We start from the raw sequence: 19,305 nt of genomic DNA, 5'->3' as shown, positions 1-19,305 counted from the left end.
TGTAGTATCGTATTGGTCAGCAACCAAATGTGAATAGATTCAATAAAACACAGATTGCTAACTTTAAATGGAGTGGAATATTTGGCACGCTCCAAAAAATGTCACGATTATTATCGCAGTAATATGCGATAACATGTAAAAGTTTCTCTGCTTCCACAGTATAGCAATGTGAACAAAATAAAAAAAATCTGCCTGTATTCTGCTAACAAGCAAATGGAGCAGTAAAATGGAGTACTGTATTGCTTTTTAAGCAAATTATCAGGATTAAGAGCAAAAAAAATAGCCCTGATCTGTAGGGCTATGTAGATATATAACAGCAGCAGCAGACAGAATGTGCACAAAACATGTAATGGACCCTATTGTGCTGTATACAATGCCACAAACCTTACCTAACTCCTGCTATCACCATTGAATATATGCAGCTGAATTAGTCCAAAGAATTACTGTTAGTTCAAATAGATATATATATATTTGTTGTGGAATACCTATACTTACTAATAAACAAGCAAATCTCTCCGTCACTCAGCAGCACCTCTTCCTACTCTGCCTGTTTCCGGGGTACACTCTGACGAGTATAGGGTCTTATATAGACCTGATGACGCTGTGCGGACAGCCAATCACTGTAATTCCACAACCAGCATAGCTAGGGCATTACAATGAGTGGCAGGCAATCTCTGAATGTTAATTGGCTCTCTAAAGAGCGTTAAACATGCGGAGAGGGGACCCAAGCTCTCGCCTGAGCATCCCGGAAATACTGGAGGAGCGCCAAGCATCTCGAGCAGTGAGGAGCACACTTGCTCATCACTTATGTCAGTTAAGTATGCATGTACTTTAATAGTAGAAAAAGCAGTAGGTTGTATGGAACATAAGTGAAGCTCCCGGTTTTTCCACTTCAAATGACCGCTGGCTCAAAAGATTGCTGGTGAAAGGGATTAAAGTGCTGATTACACGTAATACCTTTGGCTGCTGCTGGCCATATGTCGTCGGTGTCTGGCGTGCGGGAGCAGACTGCAGAAGAAAGGGAAACCAAAAGGGAGGAAACCAAAAAGCAAACCAAACCGTTTCGGTGAAACATGGTTCCTCTTCATCAGTGTGTATTCTCCTGGTGCCACATGAGAGTGTTTTATAGTCCGTAGCTCTGCCCTCTCGCCAGAAAAAATAAGAACAGCCATTGATCCACAATATTCTAAGTGGTGAGCATTTCACATAATTGCCCAGGATTGACAGGTATCTACCTACGTGCGTGTATAGGCAGTCCTGTCAATCCACTAAAGCGAGTGGGAAGAAGCCGCTGGGGACCCACCTTTCTGATTAGTCTCAAGCGCTGCTCGGTCTCCGATGACTTGAAAAGTATGCTTTTCTCTGAAACACCGCAGCATTTCAGGTCAAACATACATGGGTGAGATCATACAGCCAGTCCCTGATACATGCTGCCGGTGGCTTGAGCAGCATTTATCAGCTGTCAGGTTCACTTTGAAATAATTTTGTTAGTTCAGATGATTTGTAATCAGTATTATTATTTATGATATTTTAATTATGTAAACTGTGGATAGTGCTGACTATAACACATGCATATACTTTTATATTTGCTAATTGCAGATTTTTTTATTGTTGGTAAAACATATGTTCTCTGACAGATCTTCTTGAGTGTGGTCGTCAGCAGTTTTTGCTTTGGTCAAGCATTTTCTCATCTTGAAGCATTTTCTATTGCAAGAGGTGCAGCCTGTGGTATATTTCATGTCATTGACGAGGTAAATCAAAACAATACAAAAACTGAAACTAGAGTAAAGAATTCTTAAAGGGGTTGTCCGGTACTTTTAAAAAAATGCCAGTGTGTTTTAATGATAAATACAACCTTCTTTATAATTACCTTGCGCTGCTGATACTGCCTGTGAGTGGAGCTATCGGTGGCTGCTCACAGGCAGCTCGTGATCCCCGTCTGCAGCCGGCACTGACATCCGCTGACGTCACGACAAGTTGCGGCTGCAGCTGGGGGTCCCTCTTCCGCGTTCCACCAGTGGCGGCTGGGTTGTGGGCGGGGTTATTCCCCTGTGTCACACCCGGCATCAACCGCGCACTCTCCCTGTCCTCATTCACTGGGAAAGCGTGCAGTGGATATTGGGTATGACGCAGGGGAATAACCCCGCCCACAACCCAGCAGCCACCGCGGGGACCCCAGCGCTGAGTCACGCCTCACTTGTCGTGACGTCAGTGTGGGGTTACGTGCTGCCTGTGAGCAGCCACGATAGTGCCGCTCACAGGCAGTATCAGCAGTGCAAGGTAATTAGAAAGAAAGTTGTATTTATCATTAAAGCACGCTGGCATTTTTTTAAAAGTACCGGACAGCCCCTTTAAAGTATGGTATGGACAGCAGAGTTTAGTTAGTCAAATGTTAAAAAGCATTGATTCATAGAATACATTGCCAAAACCATGTTGAAAACTTTTTCTCACTAATGAACTTAGCGCATTCAACCACAACAAGTCCAAAAATGTTTAAAGCCAACCTTTTTTTTCTTTACTTTTGAAAAAATCCCACCCCAACACAACCCTAATCCTAACACAACCCCAACCCTAACCCTAGCCCAACCCTAACCCTAGAACAACCCTAACCCTAGTACAACCATGACCCTTGCCCAACACTAACCCTAGCCCAACCCTAACCCTATTCCAACCCTAACCCTGCACAACCTTAACCCTAGCACAACCCTCTCCCTAACCCTAGCCCAACCCTAACCCTAGAGCTTATTTTTTACACCGTTCCTCGTGCGGTATAAATGATTAGACAATTATATTCTTTAGGTCGGTGCAACTACAACAATACCATACCAGAGTCATATTAGGTTTTTATGATTGACAGCTGTCAAGACGAGTTTTTGCATCGCCATATTTTGAGAGCTATCATTTCTCCATATTTTGGCCGACAGAGTCATATCATGGCTTGTTTTTTGCAGGACAAGTTGATGTTTTTATTGGTATAATTTTCGGGCACCTGACATTTTTTGATCGTTTTCTATTAGGATTTTTGGGAGGCAGAATAAACAAAAACCAACAATTCCGGAATTTATTTTTGTGCGTTTTTTTATGCCGTTCCGCTTGTGGTAAAATTGATAAAGCAGCTTTATTCTTCGGGTCAGTAGGTTTACAGCGATACCACATTTATATAGTTTTTTATGTTTTGGCGTTTTCACATGGTAAAAACAATTTTATAGAAAAAATATTTTTTTTTGCATCACTTTATTTTAAGAGCTATAACTTTTTTATTTTTCGACTGATGGAGCTGAATTGTAGCTTGTTTTTTGCGGGAAAAGATGACGTTTTCAGCGGTACCATTTTTATTTGTATTCGTCTTTTTGATCACTTTTTATTGCATTTTTGTTTGGCTGTATAATGGTAAAGTATCATTTTTTGGTTTTGTTTTTTTTTTTGTTTTGTTTTTACCGTGTTCACTAAAGTGGTTAACTAGTGGGACAGTTTTATAAGTCTGGTCGCTCCGGATGCGGCGATACCACATATGTGTACTTTTACTGTTTTTTTTTTTTCAGAATAATATTTATTTATCGGTACAGTATATATTTATTTTTTTGGATTATTTTTTCCATTTTTTTCCATTTTTACAATTTTTTTTTCACTTTCTGACACTTTTGGAACATTTACACTTTGTCCCACTATGGGACTTTTTAGTCTGATCGGATGTATAACATAGGAATGCAGCAGCATCCCTGTGCTATAGAGCCTGTCAGCGCTGCACAGGAAGAAGTCACTTTGATCGTGCACTGCGCATGATCAAAGTAACTTCTTTCTGTCTGATGACCGAGATGTTGTCATGACATTGGGGTCACCATGACAACCACCGGGACCCAGCTCAGACATCAGGGGACGCCGAGAGGAGATAAGTATGCAGCGCTTACCTCCCCTTGCCACCGGAAAGCTGCTATTGACTTAGATTGCAGAATTTCGGGGGTTAATTTGCTGGGAGCGGTGCGAGACTGCGCCGATCGCCCTGCACCCTTTTTGTGCAGGTGCGATTACAGAGTGAAGTAATAGTACGTCCCTGGCCCAATAGGCCCAGGTCAGAAAGGGGTTAAAACTATTTCAAGAATCTTGATAAACAACCTTTTGTTATAAAATGGAAAGTGGCTTGTACTAAATAAACGTTAGTAAATCTTTTGAAAACTCTATTTTTCCACTGATTATCTAAACCGCAAATCTCAAACCTGTTAGAAATCCCGACACTCAAACCACTATCCTGATCCTTTCTGGAACCATTGCATCATGGTAATTTTAATGGTTCGTTGGTGGCCACCAAGTTGAAGAAGAAAAAAATAAAGACATCAGCGTGAAACTTGGTGATGTAGTAAAAAGCAAAAATTTCAAGCTTCAGATTTCAGGGTAAAATGAACCCTTTATTAGGAAAAACACCAGCTTTCCTCTTTACACTGCATTCTTGCTAGCCACCACTGCGCCCATTATCACCATATAGCTCCCGGTTTGTGATCTGTAATCACTATAGCCATCAATTTGATAGTATCCAGCTCTATTTTTGTATCTTTACATTTTTGTTTCTTCTCTGGTATCATTTTGATCATAAAGGACTTTGTATGTTCTCCCCGTGTTTGTGTGGGTTTCTTCCGGGTTTTCCAGTTTTCTCCCACACTCCAAAGACATACTGATAGGGAATTTAGATTGTAAACCCCAATAGGGACAGCGCCCATAATGTCTGTAAAGCGCTGTGGAATTAATGGTGCTATATAAGTGAGTAAAATAAGTAAATAAATTAATATTCCACGTTTGCTAAAAAATGAATACTCTTTATATATCATTTTTAGAGATCTGGTATTGACAGCTTTTCCATGGAAGGATACAGACCAGATATTATAAAAGGAGATGTGGAATTTAAAAATATTAATTTTTGTTATCCATCTCGACCAAATGTCCAGGTAAGAACAATCACAAATGTTTTAAACAAATCTCCAAATTTTTAAAGGAGCAAAAGCTGCATTATTAATTATAATATTATCTGTGACACTTCCCAGTTGTCAGTGAGAGATGTCAGTTACCAGTGTTCTATGTCTCCGGTTCATGTTGCTCTGCTTATTAATGATATACTTGTCAGATTAATTTATGCCTAAACCCATACATTTTGTATAAACAGCTGCCAATGGTCTAAAATATAGGATTATTACTTGTCATTTTACTAATCACTTGCTGTACCAATATCTACTAGATCCCCTGTTGCTCCAGCTATGAGGTGTTGACATGACGTTTGATGTCTGCTATTGAAGTGGTTGTTCCAAAAATAACATTTATCACCTATCCACAGGACAGAGTATATATGTAAGATCAGTAGGGATCCAGCTGTTGAGACCCCCACCAATCCTCAGGACAGGCAGTCCAAAGTCATCTGTGTAAATGGAGTGGAAGTGTGCATGACTCCCATAGATAGTGATGGTCACACATGATCACTTCCACTGCTCTACTTAAATTGGTGACTTTGGGACCACAATTATTGTAATAGGAAATACTTTATATAACTCTCTTATCTCACAGTGACAGCAGTTTGGAAATGTATTCAGAAAGGAGGTTACAGTAAAAAAGATTTAAGAAAGATTAGAGATAGACCAAAAGAAATGGGGGTAAGAATCTTAAAGAAGATCTTTCACCAAGTTTTCATGTTTAGTTGGAAACACAATGTTATAGTGGCTGCAGAATGGAATAAAACAGATTTTTTTATTTCACCTTTCTGATGCGGAGGTATTAGCTATCAAAGTATTTGGAACCTAAACAGTTTTTTTAACTTCCAATGGGGCATTACTAGAGAGGTTTCACTGGGGGCATATACCTCTTCCTCTTTCTGACGCTATCTAATTATAAGGAGGTAGAAATACACTGGGGAAAGCTGAGCATGCCCCAAAAATAGCACTGACAAACAGCTATCCTTACTGCAGAATGCTGGCGTGCTGGAGCACAGCAGAGCTGAGTGTGATTTACTGACAGCTTTCAGCTCTTGCAGTCAGTGTATGGGGAGGGGCAGTACAGCAAGACCTTGATTATCATTACAAACACAAATCATTTTTATTGACAAGACCAAATACACATTAGCATTACGAAAAGCAAGTGTAGTGCTGCCAACTCTGTTGTACTGCACCTTCCTCCACACTGACTGCTGGAGATGAAAACTGTTTTTAACACTCAGGTCTGCTGTGCTCTGGAGAATGAAATCATTCTGCAGTGAGAAGAGCAGATTGTGTCATCATGTCCCACATAGAGTCTGTTCTAAGCAAAAGTGTGGGGGGTTGTTAATAGCACTATGAGAGGAGAGCTACTAGAAGTGTTTGTAATGAGACTTCCTGAGATGAGAGCTGAAAGCTGTCCGTTTATCACACTCAGCTCTGCAGTGCTCCAGCACATTTCATGCAGTGAGGAGTGCAGACTGTTTGTCAATGCTATTGTGGGTGCATGTTCTTTTTTCCCCAGTGTGTTGCTGCCTACTTATGATCAGTCAATGTCAGAAAGAGAAAGTACCCACCCCCAGTGAAATCTCTCTGGTTATGCCAAATATTTGATTGCTAATATCTCCACAGACGCAAAATAAAAAAAATGTTTTATTCTGTGCTGCAGCTCCTGTTACGTAACATGAAAAATTTGGAGAAAGGTCCTCTTTAAATGGTTACTGAAGGCATTGAACCCTTTCTTGTAGGGAACAGTGTTGCACATGCTCAGCCTTTTCTCCATTAATTGTTTATGGAACTGCTGGCAGTAAACCTTTTTTGGAAGTAACCCTTTATCAAAATCACAACAAGCAAAGAACTGGTAGCAAAACCAGTATAATTGGCTTTTAACCCCTTAAAGACCGATGTAATGCATTTTTACGGCTGCAGTTAAGGGTACTTATGCCTCAGCGTCGTGAAAGAGCATTAGTGTATACAGCTGACACCCTGCAGGATTGGCCCTGGCCAGTTTCAATGCCAATCAGAGCTGATTAACCCCTTAAATACCATTGTCAATCATGACAGCGCTATTTAAATGGTTATTAGGGGGTCGCAAGACCCCCTTAGTAACCATCGGACCCCCACGCTGAGAATCGTGGGTCCCAATGGTTACCATGGTACCCTGAGATCATGTGATGAACCCAGGGTACGGTGGCCTGTTAAATCCAGCAATAACCTGGGTGTCACAGGCACAGTCAGTGAGTCAGTGACTCACTGACAGGTCTCATGCACTGCAGTACAGCAGTGTATTAGATTAGCAATCAAAGTGAAAACTGCACATGTCCCACAGTGGGACATAGTGAAAAAGTAAAAAAAAAGTGAAATAAATATGTAAAAAAGTAAAAAAAACACACAAAAAAGTGCACACAAATCACTAAAATCCGTTTCACTGCTCAAAATGCAGCGTTTGTGATAAACCAAAAATAGATGAAAAAACGTACACATAAGTGGTATTGGCACATCTGGAACGACCCACTCTATAAAACTGTCATGTAATTTATTCCGTTTGGCAAACGCCGTAAAAAAAAAATTCATCATACTGACTCACATAAAAGTGAATAAAAAGCGATTAAAAATTAGTATGTAAAAAAATATATAAATAAAAATGCCAAACCGTCCCGCAAAAAAACAAGCCATAATATGGCAAAAAAATATAAGTTACAGCCCTCAGAATGTGACGATGCAAAATCAAATTCTTTTTTGTAAAATACTGTTTTTAATGTGTAAAAATAGCAAATCATAAAAAAATATATAAATCTGGTATCACTGTAATCGTAATAACCTGACGAACAAATCGGTCTTATCGCTTTTACCATACGGTGTACGGCGCAAAAAAAAAATAAAAACAATAACTGAATTACTGGTTGTTGTTCATTCTGTGTCTGAAAAATCTGAATAAAAAGCGATCAAAAATTACAATGGGCCCCAAAATGGTACCAGAAAAATCTGCAACTCGTCCTGCAAAAAATAAACCATGATACAGCTCTGTTCACCAAAAATTAAAAATGTTACGGCTCTCAGAATATGGCAATGAAAATAACTACTTTTTATTAAAAAAAAGCATTTTTACTGTGTGACAGCAGCAAAACCTTAAAAAAAAACATATAAATCTGGTATCGCTGTAATCGCACCAACCCAAATAATAAATCCTCCTTATCATTTATATCGCACGGTAAACCATACAAAAATAAAAACAAAAATTATTCTGATACTGCTGTTTATCTCTTCATTTTGACTAAAAAAAAAATCGGAATAAGGCTCGGCTCACGTTTATCCTGCGCTCTCCGCTGAGCGCTTACGTTGGGGTTTCCATGTAAATTCACCAAAACCACAATTCAGACAAAAAACCCAGATGGAGCCACTTATGAGGTAGATAGAGTCCCTTTGGACTGGTCTCTGTTCCGGCGGTGTCCCATCATTTTAGGCTTTTTTTTAGCGCACAAATGTGGACGTCCACAGATCTGTGCTCGCTTAAAAAGATGGCGACCACCAGGGCAGACGTCAAATGGGCTCCAAAGTGTCTTCATTTGCCTCTTTCTGGTGGGTGGTTACGTTGGGGGTTTCGTCTTTTTTTATATTTACACGGAAACTCCTATGTAAGTGCTCAGAGCAGACTGGCGATCCAGTCTTATTCTGAAAGCAATCAGAAATTATGTACTCCAAAATCTTGCTAATAAAACCCTTAATTTATCCCACAAAAAAACCAGCCCCCTCTTTGGTCCGTCATCTGTCACTGGGACTATATACGTTACTGGTAGAAGAAAGACTCCCTTAAATAAAATCCAGTAAATTCTGTGCTCCCAAATCCAAAGGCCCCCCTCCTTCTGAGTCCCACTGTCATGCAAGGTGTGGTAAAGACTTAGTGCAACACAAAGGCAAGAGGGAAAGGGAGCCCAGACTCTAGGGAAAGGGGAAAGTGGAGACCTCCTAGACTGATCTAATATTGCCCTGTCTTCACTAACGTCACTATATTGGTTCTTCATCAATCACCGCAAGCGTACCTCGCCTTGTCATTCCCGGGTGTTTGACCCTGGCTAGGGAGGGGAGGGGATGAGCACTAGTCAATTCCCACTGAACAGTAAGACATCAAGGGAGAACAAACAAGGGAAAATCCCTTAGCTTTAGTCGACTCCAGAAAGATGCGCACACGTCCTCTAGCATCAGAGAGGAAGAAGTACTGCTCTTGCTCAAGCCTTCACAATGGGTAATGAATATCGCCGGCACCTCCCTCTGGCACACAACAGGTATTTATGCACTCAGGCCAGGGTGTTAATTAGCCAGAAGAAGGTAGCCGCTGGGCCCTAGAGAGACAGCTTCTAAGATGTTGTATGTAATGCCAAACAAAGAGATCTCCTGAAACCAACTGCAGGATGATTGTCTGTCACTTCTGACACACCTGTGACAGTACCCCCCCTCTACGAGTGGCCTCCGGACACTCAGGTCCGGGTTTCTCAGGATAAGAGGTGTGAAATGAACAAACCAACCTGGGAGCGTTCACCTCTGATGCTGAATCCCACATCCTTTCCTCTGGACCATAGTCCTTCCAGTGCACCAAGTATTGTAGAGAACGACGTTGGATACGAGAATCTACAATCCTCGAAATCTGGAACTCCAGATTACCATCAACCTTTACTGGGGGAAGTGGTAGAGGTGAGGGCTCAAGAGGTTCCACACACTTCTTGAGTAAGGAACTATGGAACACGTTGTGGACCTTAAGCACCTGAGGAAGTTGAAGATGAAAGGCTGCTGGGTTAATGACAGGGATTATTTTAAAGGGACCAATAAACCTAGGACCCAGTTTCCAAGAAGAAACTTTCATGGTAGACAACCACACAAAGACATTCACATTCAGGTCTGGACCTGGCAGCCATATGTTTATACCTGTCTCCCATGATCTTTCAATTACTCAGTACACCCTGCCATACAGAGGAGAGCTACAAAGCAAACCGTTCCTCTTTAGGAACTTCCGAAGCTCCTCCCCCACTAAAGGTACCAAATTGTGGGTGGTAACCGTATGCACCGAAGAACGGTGACCTGCCAGTGGATTCTTGTCGATGAATATTAGTGGCAAATTTTGCCAGCAGTAAGTAGGATGCCCAAGCCTCTTGATTTTCAGAAACGAAACACCTGAGGTAGGTCTCCAAATTCTGATTGACACGCGCGGTCTGTCCATTCGACTGAGGGTGGGAGGCAGAGGAAAAGGACAGCTGCACTACCAGTCGAGAAGAAAATGCCTTCCAGAACTTGGAAACAAACTGGGTCCCCGATCTGACACCACATTGGAGGAAACCCCGTGAAGCTTCACAATCTCATTTATGAACACCTGAGCCAGTGTCTTGGCATTAGGAAGTGCAGGTAATGCGACGAAGTGAACAATTTTACTGAACCTATCTACAACCACCAAAACTACCATTTTGCCTGCAGAAACCAGTAGGTCAGTAATAAAATCTTTGGACAAGTGTGTCCATGGTCTACTAGGGATAGGTAGCGGAAAGTAAGTACAACACAGGTGGGTATGCGAAACCTTAGAAAGCGCGCAAATATTACAAGCAGATACGTGTTCAATCACATCCTGATGCAACCCCAGCTACCAAAAACGACAAGAGAGGAGGTCCGCCATTGCCTTACCACCTGGATGCCCAGAAAGCACAGAGTTATGATGTTCTTTAATAACCTTACGGCGCAAATTGAATGGTACAAATAACCTTCCAGGAGGGCAGGAAGCAGGTGCATCCCCCTGAGTCTCCAACACCTCATCCTCCAGCTCAGGCTATAATGCCGAAATGACTACCCCCTTCTGTAATATAGGGACAGGGTTCTCATGGTTACTACCACCAGGTAAGCTGCGGGATAAAGCACCTTGACATTTTTGACTCCTGGACAAAACGTGACGGCAAAATTAAACCTAGTAAAAAACACATCTTTCTTGCCTAGGGTTGAGACGTTTAGCTGACTGAAGATTTGACAGGTTCTTATGGTCAGTAATAGCAGTAATAGGGTGGACAGCCCCCTCCTGGCTGAACAAATCAGGAATCAGAGGAAGAGGGTATGGATCACGGAGGGTAATTTGATTTAATTACCGGAAATCTAAACAGGGATGTAGACTGTCAATTTTTTTCTTCATAAAGAAGAACCCAGTCGCCACGGGCGAAGAAGAGGGCTTAATGTGTCCCTTCTCTATAGTTTCTGTAATGAAATCCTTCATGGCTTGTCTCTCAGGGCAAGAATGATTATCCAGTCTGGACTTCGGTAGTTTAGCTCTGGGGGTCAGGTTAATAGGACAGTCATATGCACGATGAGGAAGCAATTCCTGACACCCCCTCTCAGAAAAAAACATCCTAAAAACCAGACAGAAAATCAGGTAATATTTCCATTAAGACAGTAGCAAGGAAAATATCTAAACAATTCTCATGGCAGTAATCTCCCCAGTCAATGATCTCCATGGCTTCGCAATCCACTAACGGATTATGTTTCACCAGCGACAGAAGACCCAGTACAAGGGATAATTTCACAATGAACCGACCCCACCCTCAGTTTTACATTATGTCCATGAGAAAATGCTTTCTGTGCAAGTGGTGCCAAGTCGATGGAGAAGATGTAAATAGGCTTAGCTAAAGAACAGCAAGCAATGCCATGAGCATCAATCATGCTGACTCCAGCACCACTGTCAACAAACACAGAAATTTTCTCGCTTTGCTCTTTAGCACCACCTCTGCGGTCAGGACAAACTGGGAACTGCAGGTTGGCAACAAATGCACCCCTTGCTTATCCAACTCCAGACTACCAAGAGTTAATCAAGTCTCCTTTTGATTAGGAATTGAAGAACAGGTCCCAATAAAATGTCCCTTTTTCCCAAAAAAAAAACATACACCTTTTTTCGTGCGAATTTCCGGGGAAATGTATGATGTAAAGGCATCCCCTAACTGCATGGGTTCCTCCACCTCCCCCCAGCACTGATTCACCACTAGACCGCTCTCCTGGCAGAGGTACATAACCCCGACAAGAAGGCCCCGGATAAGGTGGTCTCACCCGTTTATCCCTAAGGCGTCTATCAAGACGTATGGCCAACGACATGGCAGCCTCCAAGGACTGAGGAGTTTCATATACTGCCAAGGCATCTTTCAACCTTTCAGAAAGACCCTCACAAAACTGGCTTCTAAGGACTCAGTCATTCCATTTAGAATCCGATGCCCATCTACAGAATTCATAGCTGTACGTCTCCACTGACCGATTCCCCCGCTGACGCGACGTAGCCTAGACTCAGCCAAGGCGACTTGGTCAGGGTCATCATAGATGAAGGCAAGAGCCCTCCAAAAAAACCTCTACAGATTGGAGACAAACCGAATCCTGCGGTAAAGAAAACGCCCATGATTGAGGATCTCCCTGCTGTAGAGAGATCACAATACCAACTCGTTGTTTCTCATTTCCGGAGGAGTAGGGACGAAGTTTAAAATACAGTTTGGAGGCCTCCTTGAATACAAAAAACTTGTACCTAACTCCTGAAAACCTGTCCGGGAGGGCAACCTTGGGTTCAGGCTGGGCAGGCCTACCTGCAGAGACCCCCACATTAGCAACCTGTAGCCGCTGATGCTGTTGCTGAACCTCACAGCGGAGGTCATTCACCTCCAGAGACAGACTGTGCAGCTGCTCTGCAACTGAGTCCATACCAAGGGAGAAAAAAAAAAAAAAGTCCACGCCCCAAAAAAACCAAAGTGACAGTTTTTTTTTTCTTTTCAAAAATCTGCAGGCCAGCGAGATAATGTCACGCAGGGTGTGGGAAAGACTTAGTGCAACACAAAGGGAAGAGGGAAAGGGAGCCCAGACTCTAGGAAAAGGGGGGAGTGGAGACCTCCTGGTTGATCTGTTTTCACCCTGTCGCAACTAACGTCCCTATATTGGTTCTTCACCAATTGCCACACACGAACCACACCCTGTCTTTTGGTCCTGACTAGGGAAGGGAGGGGATGAGCGCTAGTCGATCCCCACTGACAACTAATGACAACAATGGGGGAACAAACAAGGGAAGATAGCTTAGCCTTTATTCGACTTCAGAGAGATGAACACCCGTCCTTATAGCACCAGAGAGGAAGAAGTAATGCACTTGCTCTGAGCCTTCACAAGGGGTAATGTGAGTATCGCAGGCACCTCCCTCTAGCAAACAGCAGGTATTTATACACCCAGGCCAGGGTGTTAATTAGCCAGAAGAAGGTAGCCACTGGGTCCTAGAGAGACAGCTTCTAAGAAGGTGTCTGTAATGCCAAATGAAGAGATCTCCTGCAACCAAATGCAGTGCAACTGTCTGTCACTTCTGACAAACCCGTGACCACTGCTGGGAATTGAACCCAAAAAGCCAGTGCACTTCCCATTGAGTTATACACTCAGCATTCAATTTGGTTATGTGATTCTCAGTGCAAACCTGTCTGAAACTCTTTGGGGACTTTCACACAAATCTCCTCCAAGCCAAATTCAAATGATGTGTGACTTTGATATGTGAGTCTGATATCTGAGTTTCTTCAGACATCAATCAGAATCAGAATCACAATGCCTTTTAGACACCATGAGTATTTTGATGGTTGATCTCATAAGCCAAGAAAAACTGCTTTCATCAATTGAGTGTATAGCTCATTGATAAGTACACTGGCTTCTAGACATAGAGTTTTGGATTTAAGTCCCAGCAGCAAAGAGTGACTTATTTATTATTATTATCAGTTGTAAAAGTAACATGTCAACGTCACATGTCAAAGTCACTTATCAAAGTCAGATGTCAAAGTCAGTTATCAAAGTCACATGTCAGAGTCACATATCAAAGTCACATGTCAAAGTCATTTATCAAAGTCAGTTCTCAGATTGGGTATTTAGCCTCAAATTGGCATTATTCTGATGTTTGACTTTGATATCTGAATATGTCCTAAACTGTATCATTGTATCTGTAGACATGTTGTGCATTGTGAGAAAGAAAGAATTCTCGTGTTATATTTTAGGAGGCTTTAGCACATTGTATTTACTTGTACAGTTGTTTGCTTTGTCTTTGATTTAAAAGGGGGAAATTAGAGGCTTTGGTTTCAAAATTTTTTTTTGATTAAAACAACAAATAACAAGAATTCACATAAATAAAAGATAACCAGTTTCCAAGGGCAGATACAAACAGACTTTATCTCTATGAAATATATCGGGATGGCCCTGTCATCGGTACAAAGTAGTCTATAACAATCCTCAGGTCAGCAAGATTAAATGAAATGCAGTTCAGCAAAGGAAGCAGTGATTATTAGTGATGAGCGAGTACCGTAATATTCATAATCGCTATACTCGTAACGAGTACTTAGTAATAATCGCGTATTCGTTCCGAATAGTGAGTACAATGTAAGTGAATGGGAAATGTGAGTATTTTCTTCTGTACCCTACAAAGGGGTCGGGGGCCTGAGGAAAAGGCTGAAATAGATGGGAAAGTGATGAAACATAATGGGAAGAGCCTGGAGAATATGCCTGCATGCATTTCTGACTCATATGGTTTCTGGGAATAAGTGTGTCGCAGTATTACGCCACTTTTACTGACACACAAGAACAACTACCAAACCTAACCTAAATTGCATTTAACAGGCCAAAAAGGTTAAAAAACAGTTTTTCCTGCATAATCACTTGTGTATAAGGCTAAATAAACCAGAGAAGCCAAAAAATATCCCTTTTAGCGTTTGTGCACACATACTGTTGTGGCTTTTTTTTCGCCTTTTACAATTGGGAGGGCCCTGACTTAGATGGTGCGCGAGAAGGCACTCAGTCTGTAACCCGGAAGGTCCATCTAACAACAGACACCTAGACAAATTGTTGTGTACAAGGACAATACAATTCTGTCATGGCACACTGGGGGAACCTGGTGGAAGGTGGGACAAAGGCGCAAACTGGAACATCACACATCCCACCCACACTAAGAATAGTGGACCTAACTTCTGTCAGGGTTTCCACCTCTTCATATTCCACTTCCTCTCTCCCCTTCTCCTGCTCCTCATCCTCTGTTGAATTACTCTCCCCATCACTGCCAAGCTGGGACCTGTGCAGCAGCGCATCGGCCAAGTGCAAGACGCTCTGCTGAAGCTGATCTGTTTAGGTCAGAAAGCACACACTGCAACAGAGCTGTGGCAAGCTTTAAAACAACACACCAATCAGTGGCTCTCCCCGCTGTACTTCCAACCCGGTCTGGTCATCTGCGATAATGGGCGTAACCTTGTGGTGGCTTTAAAGATCGGCAAGCTGGTACACGTGCCATGCATGTCTCATGTGCTGAACCTAGTTGTTCAGAAATTTCTGAAAACTTTCCGTGACTTGCTGTACCTACTTGAGAAGGTGCGCCGTATTAGCACCCTTTTCCGCCATTCCTCTACCGCTTTTGCTGCTTTTACAGCACTGCAAAAGCGCTCGAATTTGCCAAGTCACCCGACTCATGTGCGACCTGCCCACGCGGTGGAACTCGACCTACTGTAGCATATGTTGGCGAGGATTAGTGAACAGCAGAGGGCAGTAGCTGAATATCTGCTTCATCATGCCAGTCAGACTGAGAGTCAGACACCTCACATAACTACTGTCAAGTGGGTGTGGATCGCTGACATTTGTGAGGTTCTTGAGAACTTTAAGTACTGCACCAACCTTGTGAGCGGTGATCAGGCTATTATCAGCGTAACCATCCCGCTGCTGTGTCTCTTGAAACAATCACTGTATAATCTCAATGATGAAGCTTTGAGTGCCCAGCATGTTGGTATGGAGCCAGATTTCCCAATGGGTGATACTACCCAGCCCAGCCAATATTCTGAGGCAACATTGGGTGATGAGGAGGAAGATGAGTAGTGTTGAGCCACCCCCGTAGTGTTCGAGTTCTGTTCGGTTTGTCGAACACCCGTGTGTTCGCCGAACTGTTCGTCGAACTGTTCGTCGAACACCTTCGAACGCCGTTAAAACCAATGGCAGGCAAACAAAAACACATAGAAACACATAGAAAACACCTTCAAAGGTGTCCAAAAGCTGACAAACTGCTCAGAAGACACAACTAACACATGGAAAAGTGACAAGTACATATAGTCATGCGAAAAGAAAAGAGGTGGAGGAGTAAAAGGAGAGGGAGACACAAATATAGGCATGTCATGCCCTTCTAAAATCCAAAAAGTGAGAAGCCGACACGTTCAGTCCGCTCCTGCCCGTGCCACCTCCGTGTCGCCGGGTTTGTGCTAGAGCCGCGGTGAACCCTGACGGCCAGCCCCCCTCTCCCAATACTGGTGCCTGTCCGCTGGTGGGTCGAGCGAGCCCCCCTGTGGTGGAGGCAGCTCTAAGCTTTTTAATTTAAATTGTCTCTCTAATTTGAATGAATACACTTTAAATCCATTTACAAGGATCTATTGGAGGGCAAGTCTCATGCCAGCAGCCGCGGTAATTCCAGCTCCAGTAGCGTCCACTAAAGCTGCTGCAGTTAAAAAGCTTTTATAAGGATCGAGCTCGGCTGTCCACCGCAAGGCATCCTACTGCCAGTCCCAGCCCCTATGCCTTGGGGCGCCTCCTGATGCTCTTCACTAAGTATCCCATGGTCCCGAAGCATTTCCTTTGAAAAAATTAAGTGTCTAAACTACAGGTGGTGTAGCTTGCTTAACAGCCGGGATAATCCGCTGACTAGCAGACACTGCTACTAGGCACAAAGTATTTCCTGGGCTAGATGCAGTTAAAAATTTGTAATTAGATACTCTCGTTGGATGCTGAGAAAGCATTCCATAGAGTCTCCTGGCACGCCATATATGATTCTCTTAAAAAGCTTGGGGTAGGGGTCTAGGGGACCCTTTTATAGCCAAAATCACGGCCCTGTGTCGCAATACGTCACCTAGGCTGAAGATAAATGGAACTGTAGCACCCTGAGGGCTCGGTTGCTACAGACGTATTGCACCTCACCCAGAGGTGTGATATCTCACTCTCAGGTAAGGATGGAGTGTGGATCAGGACCCGACACCTGCATGCATTACACCACATTGCCGTGGGGCAGGGCGACCAATATGCCCCTGAGATGGGCACGACAGTCCCTGTCCCTGGCTGGAGTGGGGGGAGGGAACACTGAGGAAGGGGAACCCTGTAGTGCAGGAGCAGGGAGGAAGCAGTTCCTGGGTGCATTGAGAAGGGAGTATAAAAGGTGGGCACCATCTTAGTTCAGTGCAGAGAAGTCTGAGCAGAAGTGGCAGGGAGCAGGGGCTCTGCATGAGGTCTGCTCCGGAGGCGGGCCTAGTAACAGAGGCCCAGGCCTGGAAGAGGGAGAAGGAAGGAAGAGGAGCGGAGAAGGCTCCAGGAACGAGGAATGAAGGGATCCCAGGGGTGCGGACGGGCGAGTCACCACCGCACGCCCGAATCCACCTGCATGGAGGGGTCAGGCCAAAGGGGGAGACCGGTCCCCGAACTAGTGGAGGCAGGAAACGACCCTCAGCTAGAAACCGGAGGCTCTGACATTTTATGTGGCGCAGCCCCTCGCTACACCCGCTAGGAAGGCACCACATAGGGTCAGGGAAACTGGCGCCAAGTTTACCAAGAGGAGGCCCGAGGCAGCCGGACAGAAGTGTTGGTAAGAAAGGCCAGACAAAGGACACACAAAGGGGGTCCTGTGAAGTGCTCCAAAGTTATCTGGGAGTTGTCTGAGCCCCTCACCTGGTGAGCACAGTACGACGTGGGCAGCCGTTACCTGCAGACGTGGTCTGGATAATAAGAACTGTGAGTAAAGGCCCTGGACTGCATCACTGACTCCGTGTCGTTACTGCTGCTGCCCTGCACCATCACCCCCATCCTCCGCATACACTGCCCTGAGGCTATACTCCTCCCGTGGGGAGTTATGCTACGCTCTGCTGCACCCACAACACCAGCCTCAGCGGTCTGCCCTGTAGCGGCGGTTCACTCTGACCGCAATCCACGGGTGGCGTAGTCGGACATTTAAACATCAAAACCACATAAATAGTTCCGCCACTGGTTTGACCGCCCTGAGCCACGGAACCGGGTCGCCGCCACGAAGACTACAACCACCAGCATCCACCAAAAAGGGTCCGGCTCCGGGTGTCCCAAGGCCCAGGGGGTGCGTCAGAACATTTTCATCACCTTTCACAATCACCAATGGGACAAGGCAGGGATGTCCTCTGTCCCCTCTCTTATACATCCTAGTGACGGAGCACCTGATCTCATCAATTCGCCATAACCCCAATATTAGGTGGATTGAGGTGGGAGGCACCGAGTACAAGTGCTCTCTATTTGCTGATGATGTCCTAGTATATATCACTCAATCACATATATCCATCCCTGCTGTTATGGCTGAAATAGATCACTTTGTTACATGGTAAAATTTTAAAATCAATGCAGCGAAGTCTGAGACCCTCGATGTCTCCCTCCCCAAATCCATATAGGATTCCATCCAGTCCAACTTTCCCTTTGCCTGGCCCTCACAGGGTATCAAATACTTAGGAATTCCTATTCATAGAGACCTCTCCCATCTATGTTATCTTAATTTTGGGCCCTTTATTGAACAATTCCATACAGACCACGGTTGGCAAGTTAGAACTGTAAGATTCACTACGTGAACCACTGGTGTTTTGTGGAAAAGCACATGTACACTGCGTTCCAAATTATTATGCAAAAAGTGTTTAGGAGTGATAAGGGAAGAATTTGTTTGTTTGTCAGTTAAACTCATTGATGGTGATGTGTGTCAGGGCTCTTTATATCACTGTAAGCAATTGCAGACACCTGTGCTAATTAGTTTGGCAGGTGTGTCCAATGAAAGGCAAGACTACTTAAGAAGGCTCTCTCACATTATTAAGCAGCCTACATTTTCTGCCAAAATGGGAAAGAAAAAGGATGTGTCGGCTGCTGAGAAGCAACAAATTGTGGAGTGTTTAGGTCAAGGCATGACTACAATCAACATTGTGCGATGATCAGGATGAAGTGTTTTGGCAATCAAGAAGTATGTAGCTGATTCACAGTACACACGTGTGCGTGCTGATAAGGGCAAATTGAGGACTCTTTCCTACAGGCAATTACGTCAGGTTGAAAGAGCAGCGGCAAAAAAGCCTTGTCATAGCAGCAGACAAGTTTTTGAAGCTGCTTGTGCCTCCAACGTCCCCCGAACAACAAGATGCAGGGTCCTTCAGAGGTTTGCAGCTGTGCATACGCCATCCTGTCGACCTCCTCTATCCACTTCACACAAGCAGAAACGGCTCCAGTGGGCCAAACATTACATGAAGACTGATTTCAAAACTGTTTTGTTCACGGATGAGTGCCGTGCAGCGCTCGATGGTCCAGATGGATGGAGTGGAGGATG

General features: G+C 43.9%; 1 protein-coding gene across 10 annotated transcripts in view; it reads left to right on the top strand.

The window, feature by feature from the left end:
- LOC141265127 (ATP-binding cassette sub-family B member 5-like) overlaps positions 1–19,305 on the top strand; it is a 1,418,963-nt gene that overhangs the window by 1,160,252 nt on the left and 239,406 nt on the right. For 8 of the 10 annotated variants that reach the window (XR_012320051.1, XR_012320052.1, XR_012320053.1 and 5 more), the window contains exons 10-11: positions 1,638–1,751; positions 4,827–4,937. The exons of 1 other annotated variant lie outside the window; for it this stretch is intronic. Coding sequence is in view for 6 of the 9 variants with exons in the window: in XM_073677805.1 (XP_073533906.1) it covers positions 1,638–1,751; positions 4,827–4,937 (225 nt within the window). In the remaining 3 variants the exon portion in view is untranslated. The remainder of the gene's footprint in view (positions 1–1,637; positions 1,752–4,826; positions 4,938–19,305) is intronic. One more of the 10 variants, XM_073677808.1, reaches the window with a different exon arrangement.

Source organism: Phyllobates terribilis, unplaced genomic scaffold, assembly GCF_046119375.1.
Source record: "Phyllobates terribilis strain yellow unplaced genomic scaffold, ASM4611937v1 Scaffold_4__5_contigs__length_816908805, whole genome shotgun sequence".
Taxonomy (NCBI): Eukaryota; Metazoa; Chordata; class Amphibia; order Anura; family Dendrobatidae; genus Phyllobates; species Phyllobates terribilis.
The sequence above is the reverse complement of the archived record's forward strand: the minus strand, read 5'-3'. Positions and strand labels throughout refer to the sequence as shown.